The sequence below is a fragment of the Convolutriloba macropyga genome, chromosome 13 (genome assembly GCF_964194025.1).
Source record: "Convolutriloba macropyga chromosome 13, txConMacr16.3, whole genome shotgun sequence".
In the NCBI taxonomy this organism is placed as follows: domain Eukaryota; kingdom Metazoa; phylum Xenacoelomorpha; order Acoela; family Convolutidae; genus Convolutriloba; species Convolutriloba macropyga.
In genome coordinates, this window is record NC_134480.1 from 28,097,793 (window position 1) to 28,118,544 (window position 20,752).

The following is a 20,752-nucleotide window of genomic DNA, read 5'->3' on the forward strand; positions in this document are numbered from 1 at the left end:
AAGCGAATTTTTTGTGGTACCGATAGGCGCTCGTAAAGAGCAAGTTTGGGGAAGTACATAGAGGGAAATATTTTATTAATTAATGTTGAATTGAAGTTTTAACAGACAAATTTTTGAAACAAATCCCCAATTGATTTTTTAAATTGCTCGGTGGATCAGTGATAGGCACGTGAATCTTATCAACTTCACACCAGCTGTACTATGAACAACCATCGGTTTGCGTCAGCCAACCAGAGGCATCCTGCCTGAATTAAAGGAGAAAGTCTTATCAGAGGTCACAATTTAAACTACATTCATGTCATAAGTAGTATCAATTTCTCAACCAGGCGCCAATTTCGACAATCGTCTCATGATTGGCCGCAAAATTTTGCACTTTGTGCTTAGTGTAAAATTCTAAATTGAAGCATAATTTTTTATTACTATTGTGCCATTTGCAAAACAAAAAAAGCAGCGATATGTTAAAACAAATTAATATTCACCAAAACTGTATAGATTTTTGGGATCCGTTCCAAACTTAAGTTGCATATTATGAGCCAGAAATGCGCATATTTATTTGTGAACTTAGTTACATTGAACTTGCATCAGACAATTGAGCACAGTGTTGTCAGAGGCTATGGTCAGGACAAAGGTTTTCCTATAATAATCCGCACCACAATCTGATCTAAGTATACCGTCTGGAGACTGGTTTGATGAGAGAAGGAATGTTGCCCAAGGTATGAGGTGACATAGTTTTATTTATTCTATTGGCCGGTCATTTTTGATCTTCCACGCTGTGACCAGAAACGGTAGTGAGAAAAAATTAACTTGATCATCCTTAAAAGCGTATTCATTTTTTATTTATGGCACATCCCTTTGTGTTTATTAAGCTTTTCTAGGTTTTGTTAGTATTGTTCTGCTTTACTAGGTGAAATCAGATGTGTTACAGGTAACTCTTTGTTGTCTCCAAAATATTGACTTCACAATTTGACTTTTATCGAATAATACTGGTTTAAACTCCAGAAATCAATTTCGCTCAACTTTGTTAATCACTTACTCTCTGAATTTTTACGACAGCACATTTACGCTTTTTACATTTTAAAATGATACAAAAAATTCCTCTGTCACTGAAATTGATCTATCATTTTCAAAATGAACCAAATGTGTATGGATTACCATTAGGTTGTTTTGTCGATAAAAATCTCGATTTGTTCAGATCCAGCAGTTTGAAACGCAGAAGACCCTTTCCCATTGGGAAAAGCTGTATTGTAGAGTGACAGGGAAGAGGGGACATGGGAGGCGATGGAAGTTCCGATTCGCGCACTTCAAGAAGAAGGCCGACCAGGGGTATGTTATGTCATCAAAACAAAATTAATTCGTTTCAAATGAGTATTAAAAAGGATTTTTGTTCTTTTGCTCTCAGTTCGAGTAGAAAACCCCGTCCGGGCAATTAAGGACCTCGGATGTTCAATAACTAAATGATAATATCAAATTATATGTTATTTTTTTTAGTTTTGAGTACCTGCAAAGCTACCTGGACGGCATCGACCGAGAAGGTGACCGCGACCCCACACCCCAACTTCATCACGCCTTCACCCTTCAGAAGTCACCCATTGGGGTGGAGGGCTTGGACTCGGACGAGGAAGGAGAGGACGATGATGACGAGAGTGGGGAGGGGAAGAAAGTCAAAGGGGAGGGGACAGACAGTGATCAAGAGGGGGAGGGAAGCGAGGATTACGGAAGTGGGGAGGTAGGTTGTTTTTTAGATTTCTCATTTTAAGGTCGAAGTTTATAAGATTTAATTTTAGAGGCTAAATGAACACGAGATGAGAGATTATGTCAAATTAACTACATTTATCAAAGGAAAAATAAGGAGCAATGGAACGTTTTTAATAATAATAATAATAATAATAATAATAATAATAATAATAATAATAATAATAATAATAATAATAATAATAATAATAATAATAATAATAATAATAATAATAATAATAATAATAATAATAATAATAATAATAATAATAATAATAATAATAATAATAATAATAATAATAATAATAATAATAAGAATAATAATAATAATAATAATAATAATAATAATAATAATAATAATAATAATATTGAATTCAACCAAACATGGTTACAACCAGCTTGGTAGTCCCCAGATTAGGGGAGAAATCAGGTTTCAATAATTAAATTTTCTCGAAAACTTTCCATCCTGAAGGGTAACTTTTATATTTGAATCTTTTCAATGCCTCCCCTTCCAAAAAGTTCTTCACTTCTCTTCGAAACTGACATGGATTTTTGTGTGGTGAATAGTCAGCAAAACTGTTAAGTTGAGACAAAGAATTATTGAATGATTGTCATAAAGTTATTTATGCGTTCTTTGTCCTAGTTGAGAGCTCCATTTATAAAAACACCGTAGGTATGTATAGATCGTGGTTGAAAGATAAGAGTATGAAAAATTCTAGGTCAACTTTGGGTCAACTATTGGCCAAGGTCTGGCATGCAAAATTTTTGGATTTGACAATGGGTCAATAAATATAGTTTTTTATCTTGAGATGTTTGAAAAAGTTGCCAAAATTTACCAAGAGTTTCTTTAACTTAGCAGAGGATCATTTCTCTGGCTGGCGTCAGTTGATAATCAAAGCTGGATTGACTTATGAGAACACGGTAATTAAGAGACATCGTTATGACTGTGAAAAGACTGTCGGTAGGCTTATGAAAATAATTTTGAGAAACAATGTTGTTTATGAAAAGACAGTAGGACAAAATCTGTGTCGCCTGACCATTTAGTTCAGGTAGCCTAGTTATCCCCCACCTCGAGTATATCAGTCCTCGCTCATGGTCCACATCTCAGCTTGGATGCCGAGTAATTAAATTTCGATTTGTTTAATTAGTTTAGATCCGTTTAAATCTGAGTTCACCTTTCTTATTTCCTTGTTTAGAAAAAGAAAACAACAGTGAGTTCTGTGCTATTTTTATAAAGTGAGAAAGTAGATATTTCTTAATAGTAACGGTTTATTTCAACAGTTGCTAGTTTTTAGACAACAGTTAAGGTCTTTTTTATGCTCTTAAAGACCAAAATTAAATGTGCTTTTTGAAGAGATTTCGAAATTATCAAGCATAATTAGATATAAATAATCTGAAGTCTTGTTACACCCTTCCCGGACCCTCGTCCCATACTATGTCAGTGCTGAAACATTGTAATCCAATTTATATCGTCGGCCCAGTACTTTATCCTATGAGTATATTGCTACCGCATTATGTGCACTCTATTCGCATAGATACTTTTTTCTGAAAATAGACTGAGCATTCTTGATTTCGATTCCCATGATGTTCATAGGGAAATCATGAAAAATTGCGAAAACTTCAAAAAAATGAAATTTTGGGCGATGCACTTGTTGAGCATGACGATGAATTACAGTCTCTTTCTCTTTATTGTGTTCAAAAAGTTATTCGTTAATATGCTGCAATGTTTTAGGAAGATGAAGATGGCGTGAAGAAAAAGACAAAGAAATCTGGGGTACGTAATCCTTATTCGCACTGCAACAATTTTTTTGGATATTTTGCCATGCTGCATGGCAAGAAAAAATGCCAGATAACTAAAAACATGTAAGGTTATTGAATGCATCTCTTGGCTTTGTGTTAAAAAGTTATCGATCGAATGCATAAAGACGTTGGATCTTTCGGATCTTTTTCGTTTCTGGCCTCTAGGGGTGTAAACCATACTGGGGTTGGGAGGCATAAACGAAAAAGATCCGATTTTCCAATAACAACGGTAGACAGTGCCTCTTTGATATGTGTCCCATCAATAAATCCACTTGTCTCTCGTATAACTTCAACAAAGTTGCTGAATTTTGTATCTTGATCCAGGTTATTATTTCACCAATTCACTTCTTCACATTTGGCTCTGATCAAAAATAAAACGAATTTTTTCTCAATTGTTGTACTTCTGAGTTAAAAACAGCGCCTCTTGTATGTGTGATATTTAAAATCACTTTAAAAAATTGCACAGGATTTATATTGACTGGGGTGCGGGTTCGTGATAATACAATCCTTCTCCTTAAGTTTAAAACTATATCCTTTTAAAAAATTTTTGAGTTGTTCCAGAGCTCGAAGCGAAGTGGTACCAGGTCCAAAACTCCAATCGAAACAGCCGAGATAGAGACATGGACAAATGAAGAGAGATTTGACAGGTACCTGTGTGCGAGGGTGGTCAGGGTTGAAGGGGCTTCATTTGCAAAGAGAGATAATGTCTTTCTCAGGGTTCTATTCAACAAGAAGACTCACAGGTTCAACAGTGATGATGTCGAACAGATACTGAGTACGCACAAAAATTCCGCACCTACATACGATTTAAAAACGCTTTACATTCAAAATTTGTACCGACTATATTAGTCCTGCTTGTCTTTTTTATGCGATTTTTCACGTTATCGACTTTTTGTCCGATAGTCTTTCCCCTCTGACTCTTTGTCTTCTTCGTGCTCAAAAACGGCATAAACAGGTAAAGCCCGGAGTGCTTTAGGTCGCTGAGCAGTTTTCCTAGAGTCAAACGCCTTAATAGTCTCTAAAGATGCGGTGCAAAGAATTAGTTAAGGAGACATAAATTTATGCTCCCCCAATCACGCATCGCCCCTCAACCACTCATCTCCTCGTTCTCCTGCCTTCACCCCCGCTCCGCCCCAATACTCCCTCTTCAATGCAGCTTAAGCTATCCTCCTGTAAACGAAGCTAGCTACTGACGTAGCCATTCACTCACTAATCGTTTGCGAAGAATTTGCCCAACATCAGTCGGTTATGTTCTCTTGTTTAGGTAAAAATAATAGAAAGATAACATATCAATTCTCTTTTTTTCACTGAAAGCAACTCAAGGAACAAAAACATCAAGTTCTACCTCTTAGTTTATGTTTCATACAACAAAAACATATTGTGCTAATGTATATTATAAAACTTTCAACAAATGTACTATTGAAATCTCAATCAATGCAAAAAAGGAACTGCTTAGAATGATTAGAAAAATTTTTTCTCGCATGGTTATCAAAAAAAAGCAACATGAAAAAGCTGTTCTTGCTCTTGGAAAACAAGAACTCCATCTGATAAATGTAACGCAGCTAGTAAAAGATTTCAGTAGTTTTGTTATCCTGTTAATGAACTCAAAAAACGTTCTTCTTGTTGAAATCAACTGCAGTTGGTATCACTTCACGTTATGCAAGGGAGATTTTAATGATCACTTGCTTGTCCTAATGACACTTGCTTGATCTAATATCTCTAGCTGGTGCACTTAAAGCAATTAACCGGTTTAGTCATCGTCACGATCAAAAAGTTTTTTTCTCGAAGTTTTCTTTTTTTCATGATTTTTCAATAGACGTCATGGCAATCAAAGCCAAGGATGCTCAGTCTAATTTCAGAAAAAAATATATCAATGCAAACAGACTGCACATTAGGTAGCAATATACACTTAGGATACACTGATACGGTACTGGGCCGACGATATACAATTGGAATACAATTTCAATACTGAAGTGCTATGGGACTAGGTTCCAGGAAAGTTTATGAGTTAACAATTCGTGCAATATGAAAGAACGTTGCATCAGCATTTAAGCAGCTCCATGTGAAGTAATTTTGAGCCTACTTTCGTTTAAATGATTTGTCATCAATCTCTACAAATTTTCTTCCTGCGAATCAATTCAACTTTAATCTGGGAGAGTTTAACACATTTCTAACTCAGGGTTTTTATTCTTGCAACGATGAATACAAGAGACAAGCATAAGAAAGCAAAAAATTCCCGTTTTTCAGCTATAAAATTGTTTTTGATAAATTGAGTTCAATGCATTTAGCAGTTTAAATGCAGTTGAGACAACTATTAAAATAGAGAACCATTTGACTGCCACGAAAAATACTGAAAGGTTTTGTGGCGGCTGAGCTTACAAACTCAATTACCAAATTGAATAGTGCTTCAAGGCCATTTCAAGCCTGAAAGCTAGAATAGCGTGACAAGCGAAATTTAATGCTACATTCTACTGAAGCCATACAGATTTGTTCACTTTGTTCAACATATATATTTTGCAACTATTATTAGTACGCAATCGTCATTCATGAAGTCAAACTATAACTCAAACTCGAACTACCTCAACCACCAGCAAAACAATACTACGACTTAACAGTATTGCATCAGATTGTTTGCGATTGGATTGCGAATCAACCTGTTATTGATACAGAATATTCGACAAATCTTCTACATGGTTAACAAATTTCCCATGATATCAAACTTACACTGAAAAAGTGACGTTATGGAAAAGTGTTCACATCCTGTCGAAATTATTATCTACAATCTATCAACAGTTGAATTTTACAAGTAAATCCACGTGACTAGCAGCATAAAAGGAGCTTGAAAAACTACCAAAAATCAGTTGAAACTCGTTTTTTTATCTTATTAAAATGACATACAGTGCGTATTGAAGCACACTTTCTTGAGCGGTAAATAACTTGTTATCGCGTCTTGTTTTTGTAGATCATATTAGTGATTGTACAGTTTTAACCTTACTTTGACTTGTGAAAAGAGAATTAACTTTGATATTCTCAAAACTTTCTTTCTGAGGAACAAAGTTCCTAAGTGAGAGAAACTTTATGCAAAGCACTTAGTCAGTTGCTCTTACTGGTCTTAACGAAGCCTAGCCTAGTTTCAATATTGGTGTTATTGAGGCCAATTAAAGACTAGAAATTAGTTTTTAAAGCGAATATGTGGAAATTCAGATAACAATTTTCTTTGCGTTCGCGCCTTTTTGTTACTTGAGTAACCAAGTTCATTATTGTTCCAAATAGTTATTAAGTCTATTACTAAGAACAGTACTTCGAGATAATTTGAAATTTCGAGTTATAACTTGAGTTATTAACAAAACTCAACATTACCAAACAGAAATTTGATTGTTTCAATTTGAATTATTTTGTTTTTCTGATAGAAACAAGTTTGTTATACAGCAAAGCTGAGCAATTAGTTATCAAGAGTAATTGTGCAACAAGTAATGCAACGATAATTTACAAGTATAGCGGATTATACAGTTCACAAAAGTTAAATGCAAAATCACCATATCCTGACAGATTTGAAACCGCTGAAACGAACTGGGCGGTGTAAAGTTTTCCTTGACTTTGATAGGAGAGCAGCCGTTACATTTGGTCCGCCGACCCGGACAGTGGAAGGCAAACTGCTGTCCAATTTGATGAAGAGAGGTCCAATCTGATGAAGAGAGTGCCGAAGGCACCCCCCAAAGAGAATAAAACAAATCAACACCAACAGGCCAGCGAGGCGAACAGAAGAGTGCAATTCAATAAAGCAATTGAAGTGTGAACCCTGCTCAAAGGAAACCAACAAAGCAAAAGCGAACAGCAACCAGGCAAATCAAGCACAACCAGCAGCGAAGAGCTTCAATCAACAGCTCACAGGTACGATAAGAAGCTTCAAGATTTAGTGGAAGAAGTTAACACTAAAACAGGGATTGGCTAAAAAATAATTGAAGACTCTGATCGACCCAACAAACTAACGGTCCTCTATCAACAGACTGTCCACCTCCTAGAGGAAGAAATAACCAAGCAAGTGCAGCGAAAAAAAACTTGTGCCCTACCAAGCAAATTTTGTTGAAGAACATCTGAAAGAAGCAAGGAAGTGCAAAGCAAGTTTGGACTATCATTGGCTTGCATATATGAGCAAAGGCACTCAACCAGAAATGAATGCAGAGCAAAGCAACGCAATCCAAGCAGTGAAAGACAGCGAGATGAACAACAATTACCCAACGGACAACACAGTTGCTAGAACAGTGCAAAATGGAGCAACAGCAAGTGGCCAAGACACGGAGAATGTTTCGGAAACATCATCAGCGAAGCAAAGGCGAGAGGAAAGGATGAAAAAATTCGATATCGAATTCGAAACCAAGATGCGACTCGAACAAGCACGGTTTGAGTGGAGGAGGCTAGAGCTGGAAATGCAAATGAAGGAACTGGAAACCAAGCATCAACTACTGGAGGAAGAGCGCGAGCTAGTGCGCAAACTGAAGAGAACAGCATTAGAGAACGGGATGCTCGTTCCCAATCAACCAGTGCTTGAGACAAATCACCCTTCAATTGGACCCCCAAGAAGAGAGATGTCTCTGACTGGGCCAGCAGAATCGACAACCTTCTAACACCAGATCGATCAACAGCTCACTTCGAAGTAATCCCTGAAGTGAACAGGCAAAGTCACTTCTCACGATATTGCAGTTCACGAGACCGATCTTCAAGTGTTGAAGACCGGGAAGTTTCCCCAAAATCTGGTCTGCTACGATACAACAGTGGGTACGCGGGTAGCGGTGGCCTACCAAAGCTCAAGTTGAAGAACTTCGATGGGAACCCCCTCGAATGGCCGGAGTTGGCTAGTATGTTTATTGGTACAGTGGATCAACGACCAATACCAGACTCAGAGAAGATGAGCCATCTGAAGACTCTACTGAAAGGCAAGACAAGGTCAGCAATCTCTGGAATGGGCTATTCTGGACAATTCTATGGCGCTGCATGGAGCATTCTGGAGACGAAATTTGGACGTTTGAACAGAACTAGGATGGGTAGTCGTTAGACCCCTGACGGGCAAAAGAAGACAAAATGTTTGTCATTTCGCCTTCACAGAGGATGTGAAAGTGGCAGAGAATATCCAAACCTGGTGGGACATAGAAACCTATGCTTCCAAAATTAACGTTGTCAGTCAGTCAAAGAAGGAGCTGCAGGCGCAGAAGATGCTAGAGAGTAGGACGAAGTTCACAGGCGAGCGGTACGAAGTGGGAATGCTGTGAAGTGAAGAGCCAAACCTACCGAACAACTACAGCTCAGCCTTGCTTTACTCACTGGAGAGAAGATTCCAAAGGGACCCAAACCTGAAGAGTTTGTATCAACAGTCAATAGATACAGAAGTAGAAAAAAATTCGTGAAGATATTGGACGAATCCGAAGTGAAAGGCACCTTCGGCAAAGAATGGTATTTGCCACACCATCCAGTGCTAAACCCGAACAAGCCTGGCAAAGTAAGACGTGTTTGCAATGCCGCGTCAGAGTACAAAATATGCCTAAATGACAAGCTACTAGCAGGACCTGATCTGCTACTTGGGTTGATTGGAACAATATTCAGATTCCTTGAAGGACCAATAGCCCTGACAGCTGACATCGAGTCGATGTTTCTACAAGTGCAAGTTCCCGAACAGGATAGAAGTTGCTTGAGGTTCTTATGGCGCCCAAGGACTAATGAACCTGTTCACATTTACGAATATCAGCGTCACGTATTTGGAGCTCAGAGTTCTCCAATTTGTGCCAACTATGCTCTCAAGCGAGTGAGACTGGATAACGAAAAGGAGTATCCAATTGCGGCAAAGGCAATACAAAACAACTTCTACCTGGACGATTTCATCAAATCAGTAGAAACCCTGAAGAAGCAATTGAAGTCTTCAATCAACTACAACCTGTCCTCTCACAAAATTGATTTGAATTGAAGAAATGGATAAGCAACAACGACGCAGTTACGATGCAATCCCAGAAGACTTGAAGTCAATCAGCAACACGAAACAAGTCGAAGTGGAACCCAATACAGAGGGATCCTCAGTCCTAGGACTACAATGGACCGTTATTGACGACAGTCTTAGGTATGCAGAGGTACAAACAAGGAAGTTGAAGCACCTGTAATCCAGAGGAAGATTTTTTCTTTGGTATCTTCGGTATTCGACCCGATCGGATTGTTTGCTCCGTTCAGTGTTCACATGAGACGACTACTGAAAGGTATCTGGACCAAGAATGGGCAACATTGGGATAAGGAAGTGGAGCCTGGTGACGAAGCAGAATTACTGAAATGGAAATAACAACTCCCAATCGTGGCTGAAACAAGCATTGATAGAAGGTACTTCAATGGAGAGAGGGATAAAACCGAACTTCATTTGTTTGCTGACGCATCTAAAGACACGATGTGTGCAGTGGCCTATCTTCGTTCACAGCCAAAAGAAAACACAGCCAACTTAGCATTTGTTATTGGAAAATGCAGAGTGGCACCGATGAGGCATCTTTCAATACCACGATTGGAGTTGCAAGCGGCAGTCATGGCAGTGAGGTTGAAAGAACAGATAGTCAAGGAACAAGAAATGAAGATAAATAGTTGCAATTTTTGGTCAGACTCAACTACGGTATAGCAGTGGATACAGAGTTCCTATCGCAAACAACAAGTGTTTGTGGCCAATCGAGTGGCGGAGATACTAGATAAAACTAATGTTTCACAGTGGAAACATGTGAGCGGTATCAACAACCCAGCGGACATTGGCACCAGAGCAATCAACATTGAGGAACTCAAGAGAAGTGAGTGGCTCACTGGGCCGGCCTGTTTGAAACAACCAGAAAGCGAGTGGCCAGAGCAAGTGAACCCAATCTTTGCATCAGATGAAGAGAATATACCCCCATCAGTCTTCATGATACAGGCTGAAGAAAAGAAAGCTGTTATTCAGTGGGAACGATTCAGTATTTTTAACAGACTAGTAAATACAGTGGCATACGTACAGCGAGCATTAAACGAACACAAACCAGCCACACTTGTTGTCAACATTGAAGAAAAAGAAAAAGCAAAAGCAACGATCTTCAAGTTACTAGAGCGAGAACATTTTGGTGATGAGATGAAATCTCTCAAAGCTGAAAAGGAAATTCCAAAAGGCAGCAAAACTCTAAAATTCTCCCCTTTTTAGATGAAGAAGGACTTATTCGAGCCAAAGGCAGAATAAGCAAAAATCAAATGGACTTCAATGCAAGGCATCCAATATTACTACATTGGAAACATCATGCGGTTGAATTATTCTTGCGAAACGAGCACAAGGACAATCAACACGAGGGCACTGAGCATGTAAGAAACATTGTTCAGCACATGATATGGATCCTAGGCATACGGAACGCCTTGAGATCAATCAAGAACAAGTGCGTTAACTGCAGAAAAGGCAGAGCACAAACGATAGCACCAGTAATGGCAGATCTACCCGAAGAACGGTTAGATGCTTCAACAGCTTTCACAAATGTTGGAGTTGACTACTTTGGTCCTTTCATTGTGAAGATTGGGCGAAGGAACGAAAATTGATGGTGTTGTCTGTTTACTTGTCTAACTATGAGAGCGGTGCATATAGAGGTGGTACCCAAGTTGGACACAGATAGTTGTCTCAATGCACTAATGAGATTTATTGCTCGAAGAGGCAAACCGAATACGATCATCAGTGACAACGGGACAATTTTTGTTGGAGCTGAAAGAGAGTTTGCGGATCATGTTGCAGCATGGAACAAAGAGGGGATCGAAGAACATCTAATTCAACGAGGAATCAGATGGAAGTTCAACCCACCCGCAGCACCCCACTTTGGAGGAGTATCGGAGCGGTTGGTGAGAAGTTGCAAGAAACCAATGTATGCAGTGTTGGGTAACAGATCAGTCACCGAGGACGTTCTTTCAACAACGATGTGTATTGTTGAGCTGACATTGAACGCAAGACCTTTGACTCCAGTCAGTTCAGATGTTAATGACTTAGAAGCATTGACCCCCAATCACTTCTTGCTTGGCAACAGGAACGTTTGCTTACCATATCTACCATGCGCAGAAAAATTTATTGATCATCGAAAGCTCTTTCGACAAACTCAAGCATATGAAAATCTCATATGGGACAGATTCCGTAAAGAATATCTGCCAACTCTGAATAATCGACAAAAATGGCGATCTACGGCGAATGAAACCCTTAAAGAGGACGATCTCGTTTGGTTGATCGAAGACAGCCATAAGCGTGGATATTACAATCTAGGTCGAGTTACGGAGACCATCGATGGGTCTGACGGTGTGATTCAATCAGCGATAGTTTGACCGAACGACGGAGTGTACAAGAGACCAGTAGTGAAGCTCGCCCCAGTACTAACTGGAAAAGATGTTTTCGCGAAAGAAAACAGGGCCGTCGATGTCGCACCCGAGCTTACAAACTCAATTACCAAATAGGATAGCACTTCAAGGCCATTTCAAGCCTTAAAGCTAGAATAGCGTGACAAGCGAAATTTAGTGCTACATTCTACTGAAGCCATACAGATTTGTTCACTTTGTTCAACTTTTATATTTAGCAACTATTATTAGTACGCAATCGTCTTTCATGAAGTCAAACTATAACTCAAACTCAAACTACCTCAACCACCAGCAAAACAAAACTACGACTTAACAGTATTGCATCAGATTCTTTGCTATTGGGTTACGAATCAACCTGTTATTGATACAGAATATTCGACAAATCTTCTACATGGTTAACAAATTTCCCATGACATCAAATTTACACTGAAAAAGTGACTTTATGGAAAAGTGTTCACATTCTGTCAAAATTATTATCTACAACCAATCAACAGTTGAATTTGACATGTATATCCACGTGACTAGCAGCATAGAAGGAGCTTGAAAATCTACCAAAAACAGTTGAAACTCGTTAAATTTTTCTTATTAAATTGACATACAGTGCGTATTGAAGCACACTCTCTTGAGCGGCAAATTACATGTTATCGTGTCTTGTTTCTGTAGATCATATTAGTGATTGTACAGTTTTAACTTTACTTTGACTTGTGAAAAGAGAACTAACTTTGATATTCTAAAAACATTCTTTCTGAGGAACAAAGATCCTAAGTAAGAGAAACTTTGTGCAAAGCACTTAGTCAGTTGCTCTCACTGGTTTTAACGAAGCCTAGCCTAGTTTCAATATTGGTGTTATTGAGGCCAATTAAAGACTAGAAATTAGTTTTTAAAGCGAATAATTAAAAAATTCAGATAACAATTTTCTTTGCGTTCGCGCCTTTTTGTTACTTGAGTAACCAAGTTCATTTTTGTTCCAAATACTTATTAAGTCTATTACTAAGGACTGCACTTCGCGATAATTTTAAAATTTCGAGTTATAACTTGCGTTATTAACAAAACTCAACATAAATTTGATTGTTTCAATTTGAATTATTTTGTTATTCTGAGAGAAACAAGTTTGTTATACAGCAGAGCTGAGCAATTAGTTATCAAGAGTAATTGTGCAACAAGTAATGCAACGAAAATCTACAAGTATAGCGGATAATTTTCCTTGACTTTGATAGAAGAGCAGCCGTTACAGGTTTGCTGGTGGTTTTCTTTTTCCGTCGTTCTCAGTGTTGTTGGAAATTCTACACTTCCGCAAATATTCCTCATCAAAATTTTTAGCACTAGTAAAAATATCTTAATTGTGAGATTTTTGAGAATTTTTAGGGGAAAAGCATCAATTGTCGTCTATAAACTACTACTACAAAAAATCTTTTAATTTTGTTTTTCAAATTTTCAGTTTTCAACAATTGAATGTTAATTACCGCGATCAACTAATTAAAATTGATTTACCTATTTAAAAAAAGTGTAAGTTGTTTTCATGACAAATCAATGTGCAAAATTGTTCAAGTTCTATCTAAAAATACTTATTGAAACACAATTCTGTAGGACGCACTTTATTTGTTGTCTTGTTAGACTACAGAGAATATATGGTAGAACAAAATGAACATTAGAGGACATTCAATATGATTCACGTAGCTAGAAAAATTTTCGATTCATCAAAAATTTAAATGGAATTGTACTGTTTCTTGATTAGTTTTGATTATTTACTGATTGTTCGTTGTCGTTATTTTGTTTATGCTGTCATTCTCTGTAAAAAATTACAAATTTGAATATTAGTAAACCCGAGGACAAACATGATGTCAATTTTCTAGAATGGGCATCGTCAAACTTGATGTTTGCTCTAGCCACGCTTGTTTGATTTCGCATTCTTATTATTATAATTTTTGCTATTAACAAACGGTCTCTATAAGGTAATTACAATTGAATTAACAATTAACTTGGTTACCGTGACTAGGTTTATAAAACAGCAGATCACCAGTTTAATAAATCAATTCTCAACAGTTCATGTTAGTTTTCCAGATATGAAATATATCTTTCTATTCTCCCCACTTTGGTCAGGTAAGAATAAAAACTCATAATTAATTAAATTTAATCAATCGTGTTTTCATTTGGAATAGTAAAAGGTATTAAAGTTTGATTGGACAATTAGAAAAAAAATTCCGGACGCTTGTTAGAAATTCCGACTACAAATTTGGCATCAGCTTAATTTAATAGTCACTCCAGGTCGAGAGAAACCCAAAACAGAAGCAAGCCAGCGCACTGGTCCCCAAACTCCCGCCGGCGATGTAGATCCAGAAAACCCGGCTGCTTCCGCTAGCAACCCCCAATCGGGCGCTGCCTCTCCGACCAAGAGCACAAGAGGCGGCGACGGGGCAACCTCGACCAGCGTTAACACTCCAGCAGTGCCATTGTCCCTGGATGTGGTCAGTTGGGCCCTAGAAGAAGAGGAAGAGGAGATGTTGATGGAAGAGGGAAAGAGGATTGAGAGGGGTTAGTAAAAAACAGGGAATAAAACGCACACAAATTTAAATTTTAACCATAACTTATTGAGAAACAGAAAGTCCTGACTTTGAAAATGAAGGCCTTGAATTTGAAGAACTTTTTGGTGCTATGATTTTTTAAGTTCTTAACCGCTTACATTCTCAACGTCTACTCCACTCAATTGAGACCCGATCATCTCTTATTTTTATCATTATAAACGTGAAGTTTTTTCAGGTTCTTCTCCAAATAGCTGTAACCATAGCGTCTGAATTTTTTTAAATAAAACACATGCGCATACACCCCAAAAGTATTGAGTAGAGACTCAGCATAGGAAGGGGACGGTATGAATCAAAGTTTCGACTATCATATGAGAATGCAAACAACAACAAAATTATTTTTATTTCAGAGGCACCTAAGGATGTCCCGAAAGAGGGTGGGAATGGAAAGAAGGATGGTGGGAAGGGAGTGGTTGAAGAGGTTAGAAGCGACGTGATGAGATTCAGTTTGAGTGAGAAGGAAGATGGAGATGTTTTGTGTCACGCTCAAATGACAGTTGAAGAAATTCAGGATGCTGTAAGTAACCGTGATAACTCCGATGGATATCTCGTAAGATCTTGCATGATTCCGACAGAATCTTACGAGATGTCTCATTTGACATTTTCTGAGGTTTTACAGGAATCTTACAAATAATCTCAGCCGTTGGTCTTACAAAATCTTAGGAGATTGCCATTCTTCTTAAAAGAATATTTACAAGGTAACCCATTGTCCTACAAGATCTTACAAACTTAATGACCATTAGGGCAATTTTCAGCTGGAATATCGTAAGATCTCGTGCATTTATAATTAATAGTCTGTGACTAAAGAACAAAATGGCACTCTAAACATTTTTGCGTAAAATCAGACAACTGCTGTCACCTGTAGCAACGTTTGGAGACGAAACACGAAAACAGGGAAATCACACGAGAGATAACGTGATAGTTGATCTGTTGCATGGGTCGCATCATTAATCCTGAAACGAAACGCTGCAGAATTATGTAAACATTCACTCTCGTAAATCGGTTACTACGTCAATTTACTATACGTTACCACGTCGGTTGAAGCGGAATCAGCTCTGTCAACTCGTTTTTCTGAGAAAAAAGGTAATAATTGGGCTGACAAGAGGTGACAATTTTGAATTTAGACTAACTCATAATTCAGCGGGCGTGTCTCAGTGGCGTTCAACTCGTTTTCTACTGAAAACATTGGTTGACAACTGGTTACATACAATTCTATGGTGCCCCGTGTGAAAACTAAATGCAAAGTAAAGTCTGATCTAATATTATATGGGGCGAGGGGTCATCCTGGGGGGGGGGGGGGAGAGGTTGTACGTACCCTGAAGAGTGGTGCGAACCATGGGGGATATTGCGCTGTATAAAGACCTCATGTTATGCAGTGGTACTGTCTGTTTGTATAGCCCAGAATTCTATACTGACTGGGGAAATCCGACCCTTTCAAATTTTAATTAAGATTATATTGGTTTTCGGTCGTTGTTAATATGCCATTTGTAGTCCAGTCCTGTTAATATACCATTTGTCGACTTTCTCCGCATACTGACAATAACAACCCTTGACCAGACTTCAGACGATTCTTGATTCTTGCTTGTTTTTACCTCGTTTTAAGGCAGAATCGTCTACTCCGAAATCTTTTCAGATATCAAGATATGCTATCTTTTCTCTTTTTGTGCTTTTCTTTATATGTTGATTCTCAACCCCAGATATTAATGTGTTCAACTTTTATTAGTCTAAACTTGTTTCAGCTGCCTCCAACGGTGGACCTGCCAGACTACTTCGGGCAAGGAGAAGACGAGGGGGAGTTCCTTCTGAAAGATGAGCCAATCACTTTAACCCTCACGACCGTACATGGCAAAGTGGTGGTTGGGGCTCTAAGTGTACATTTGTACTATGGAATTAAGAAGAGACCTTTCATCGCTCCTAAAGAGGCTCAAACCGATCCCCATTTGGTAAGCAAAAATTCCCTTATGTCCACAAACATCATTGGGATGGTTTGCAATAAAAGAAGGTGATGTTGGTAGTAACATTAATGCTGTTCCCTAAAATATTAGAATCTATACCCGGGTTGAGCTCACACGCCAAAGCGACCTCTGATCAAACCATTTTCGAGCTCACGTGAAATTTTGAGGGCACTAAATCTGATCAGAGGGCACTTCGGTCTGTGACATCAACCTGGGTTCTGACGTTTCTTCTATTCAGGTTGACAGTGTGGTAGAACGAATCTTAGGAGTTGACCTTGAGAAGGTATCTCTTGAACAGCTGATCGAGGGTGCCAGTCAAGTGTCCAAGTTGCCCACTAGAGACCGTGCCTGCTCTCCAGTACAAGAACTGGTCCAGTCGATGGAAGCGAGCCAGATGTTGCTGATGAACCAACAACAGTTTGCCCTGTCCGCTTATGAAATGAGCCTGTTGCAAAATGTTCAGAGCTCCGCCAGTAAGTTTTCTAAACATTAAAGTCTTGTAACTTTGCGAGACAAGTAAACGCTCGGAACACTCCTGACACAAAAACAAACATCAGATGATTATTGTTTTTTATTGTTCTTCCCATTTTCCCAATTTTTACCACCAACATTTAGTGCACGCTCCAAGCGTCAGCTTTGTAGCTGTCAAAGTCAAATTATTTAGGGTTATATAGTCATCTATAATCAGAGATATTAGAGTCAATATTGGCTCTAAATCGAATCGGAATTATAAAAGTTATGATCGCTGTGTAACCACGTTTCGGTGTCATATAGGTTTTAGATTGCGTTTATATTAGTGGGCTTCCTCAAATGTTTCCACTCCAATCATTATATCAAACTTTTAAAGGGAAAAGCCCATCTAAATAATATCTAACTAAAATTCCCACTCCTGCATCTTTGATTTTGTGGTACATGGCCCATTCGAGTGAGCAGACACTCGCGTTACTCTCTTAATTTCAGTTAGAATTGTGATGCTCAAGTACGCAAACCCAATTAATCATATATTACTTAATGCTTCCATGTAATTTGTCTGTTTTCTGTACTTTTTTGATTGTTAATGTAAAATCATTCACTGATACCATTAACTCAAATATTGTGTTCTATTTTACATTTTTTCTACTATTATACTCAGTTGGTAGCCGTTTGTTACTTGTCTCGCGATGCGTGATCTTGGGATTAGTTCACGACAGACCGTTGATCTATAATTACAAGTTTTGAAACGATCACCTGTGTTGCAGAAACTTATAGGCTAGACTGCATTCCATTTAATTGAGTCAAATTTTTCTGAAAATTTCAAAAAAATGACTTTTTATTTGCCGCCGAGATGAACAATAGAGCGCCAGAAAGCTTCATGCTTTTGTAAACAAGCTTTTGTAACAAGCTTTTGTAATTTTATCAAATTACTTTTTTGATCAAGTATAAACACTTTGAAAGCAATATCTGCTGCTCAAGAAAGCGAATGTTTGAGATGAGTAAAAAAGCCTCTCTTCACTTTGAAGCTGCTCAACATTTTCCAAGACGTCCACAAATCACGTGCGTTGTTAGGTTGTTAAGCAAATTCAGCAGCTAAAAGAAGAAAATTATCGAAACTTGAGCTCGATATAAGTACTTTTTGCCCCCCCCCCTGTTTTTGCGTCCTGATTATTTATTTGTGGAGTGCACGTGGAATCTATTTCGGGCTGTTGAGGCTAAACGAACATCTTTATATCAGTTCTCCGGTGAGATCTTTCCTTCTCTAACACTTTTTACGTATTTGTTGCCGCGGTTGCCATAGGCTTCATTTGTCAGGAGTCACGATATTTGTCCCACCCCACACCCCCCAAGTAAGCTTCCTGTGGTGGTTGTCCCCCCAAGTTTTCTGGGGCTGTTTGCCTGTGAAAACAATTGTCTCAAATTATTCCCCAATTCGCGTTCTTCATTCACAAGTCGGAAAAGGGAAAACAAAAAGATACCAAAAAGTGAGTTTTGCTTGCGGTTCTTGCAGTTTAAATTGCAGAGATTATAGTTTCACGATAAACACGAATCGAGATAAATTAACAAACACCCAGTTAAGTTTGATTGAAACGGGAAACCGCTTATTTAGTCACTGTTTTCGCGTCCAATTATTGTTTACCATGCACAACACACTTAGTTCTGAGCAAGCTAATCATCTTGATACAACAGAAAAGATCCAGACAGGTTTTGAATCCGCCGAGTTCAGTGATAGCGAAAACCAAGAAATCCACGACGAGTATTTCGTCCATAAGAACACTGAAATCTGGATTCCTGGTCACGATAAAAACATATACAAAGCAAAAGTTATTGGCCATGAAAACAACAGACCAAGAGTACATTAAGTGAATTGGAATAGAAAGTATGACACCACTTTTGACTCCTATTCAGTTTGGATTTATCTGCAATTGGTAGAAAAACTCAAGCAGCATACAGTTATGACCGATGAGGCTAACGACTTGATACAAAACGCTTTTGAAAATCCAGCTCAATTTAGTTTTGAGTCTTCTTCAAGTGGTTTAACACAATATTTAGCGAGGCTTAATCTAGGGGACAATAATCAAGCAGATAAAATTTTATCAAATGCAGAGAAAGAATCTTTGATGAAAGAATTTTTTCCACTCAAAAACACAAATTATCATTAGCGTGCCTCATGAAAACGAAGTGCTTTGGGAAGATATATGGAATACTGTTTGCACACGCAGATGAAAATTTTACAGATTGCCGACGGGAAAAATTGGTAAACAATATGTCGAGATGCTAAATTGCGAACTTGAATTGTTCCTGAAATCAAATAGTCCATCAGAGCGACTTGTGGTTTTTTCGGCTCTCATACTCCACAAAGACAACAAAGTGAGACACTCCAAAAATATAAAAATAACAATTGAAAATAGGATGAAGGAGTGGTCGGTGGAAAAACTTCAACCTCTTGTTCAATCTTTTAAGAGATGTACTCAATTCTCGAGCAAAGCTGTGAGAACTCAAAAGAGCGACCCCAAGGAGAAACTACGAGCGTTTGCGAAAATGGTTCAAGAAGGGAACATCAAAAATGCAACTAGGTTCCTTGCAGACGAAAAAGGAACGAGTGTTCTTAAGCCTTCTGATTTAATAGAAGGAAGAACTGTAACCGAAAATCTAAAAGAAAAGCACCCGAAAGCCTCACCATCATTCGAGGGGACATTCAACATATCAGAACTTCCTCCTCTGGAAAAACTGAATATAACAATTAGTACCGTTGAAAAACAAGCCCGGAAACTTTTCGGTAGTTCAGGACCCTCTGGATCGGACGCCAACCACTGGTTTGATGCGTTAATTAGGTTTGGTCTCGAAAGCTCCAGATTGAGAGACTTAGTTTCTCAGCTAGGTAATTTGATCGCAAACGAAATTATTTCTTGGCGTAAATTCAAATTCTTGTTCTCATGTCGACTTATTGCATTAGATAAACAGCCAGGAGTCAGACCAATCGGCATTCGTGACACTTTGGGAAGATTACTCGGTAAAGCAGTAGCTGACTTAACTGTTGATGACTTGGCGTATGCGTTTGGATCAGAACAACTTGGGGGTGGAGTGTCATTTGGAATTGAGAGATCGATTCATGGACTTCGAGAGTTGTTTGAGAAAAAGTCCTCCAATGGTTTTGGTCTGTTGCTGCTTGATGCAAAAAATGCATTCAATTCTATAAACACAAGTTCCGCATTTCTAAACGCTAGAACCCTTTTGGTCCAGAGCTTCCACTTTTCTGTAAAATTGTTACCAGTGATGCTCTAATCTTGTGCTGAGCAATACTGACGTTTTTATCCGCAGCGATGAAGGGACAACTCAAGGCGATCCTCTTTCAATGCTGTTTTATGGTGTTGCTCTATTGCCTTTAATACAAAAATTGCACAATCCGACAAAACATAAACAAAGTTTTTATGCAGATGATGCCGCGGCTTGCGCAAAGTTTGATGACTTAAAACAGGGGCTGCAACAAGTAGTTGATAAGGGGCCAAAGTATGATTACTACCCTGAGCCAAAAAAAGCTTCCTTATTGTTCATCCAGACCATGTTGATGAAGCCAAGAGTTGCTTTGAGCAAACCGGTTTGAAAATTGTTACTGGAAAACGTTATCTTGGAGGCTTCCTTGGCGATAAAACTACCATGAAAGAATTTGTTCATGAAAAAATCAAAAATTGGCAGGCTAAGATCCAACTTTTGAGCGCTGCAGCCAATTTCTGCCCTCATGGGATTTTCTCGGTGTTCACTAAATCAGTGCAGGCCGAATGGATTTTTCTCATGAGAGTTGTCCAAGGTTGCGATGAATTTTTGAAACCACTAGAAGATTCAATAAAA

At 38.4% G+C, this 20,752-nt stretch overlaps 1 protein-coding gene across 1 annotated transcript in view; it reads left to right on the top strand.

Annotated features, from left to right (window-relative positions):
- The window catches only part of LOC142351833 (uncharacterized), a 55,000-nt gene that overhangs the window by 14,216 nt on the left and 20,032 nt on the right, over window positions 1-20,752 (top strand). The window contains exons 5-12 of the mRNA XM_075404043.1: window positions 1,193-1,323; window positions 1,489-1,726; window positions 3,464-3,505; window positions 4,093-4,306; window positions 14,161-14,427; window positions 14,825-14,991; window positions 16,214-16,417; window positions 16,668-16,902. Of these exons, the coding sequence (XP_075260158.1) occupies window positions 1,193-1,323; window positions 1,489-1,726; window positions 3,464-3,505; window positions 4,093-4,306; window positions 14,161-14,427; window positions 14,825-14,991; window positions 16,214-16,417; window positions 16,668-16,902 (1,498 nt within the window). The remainder of the gene's footprint in view (window positions 1-1,192; window positions 1,324-1,488; window positions 1,727-3,463; window positions 3,506-4,092; window positions 4,307-14,160; window positions 14,428-14,824; window positions 14,992-16,213; window positions 16,418-16,667; window positions 16,903-20,752) is intronic.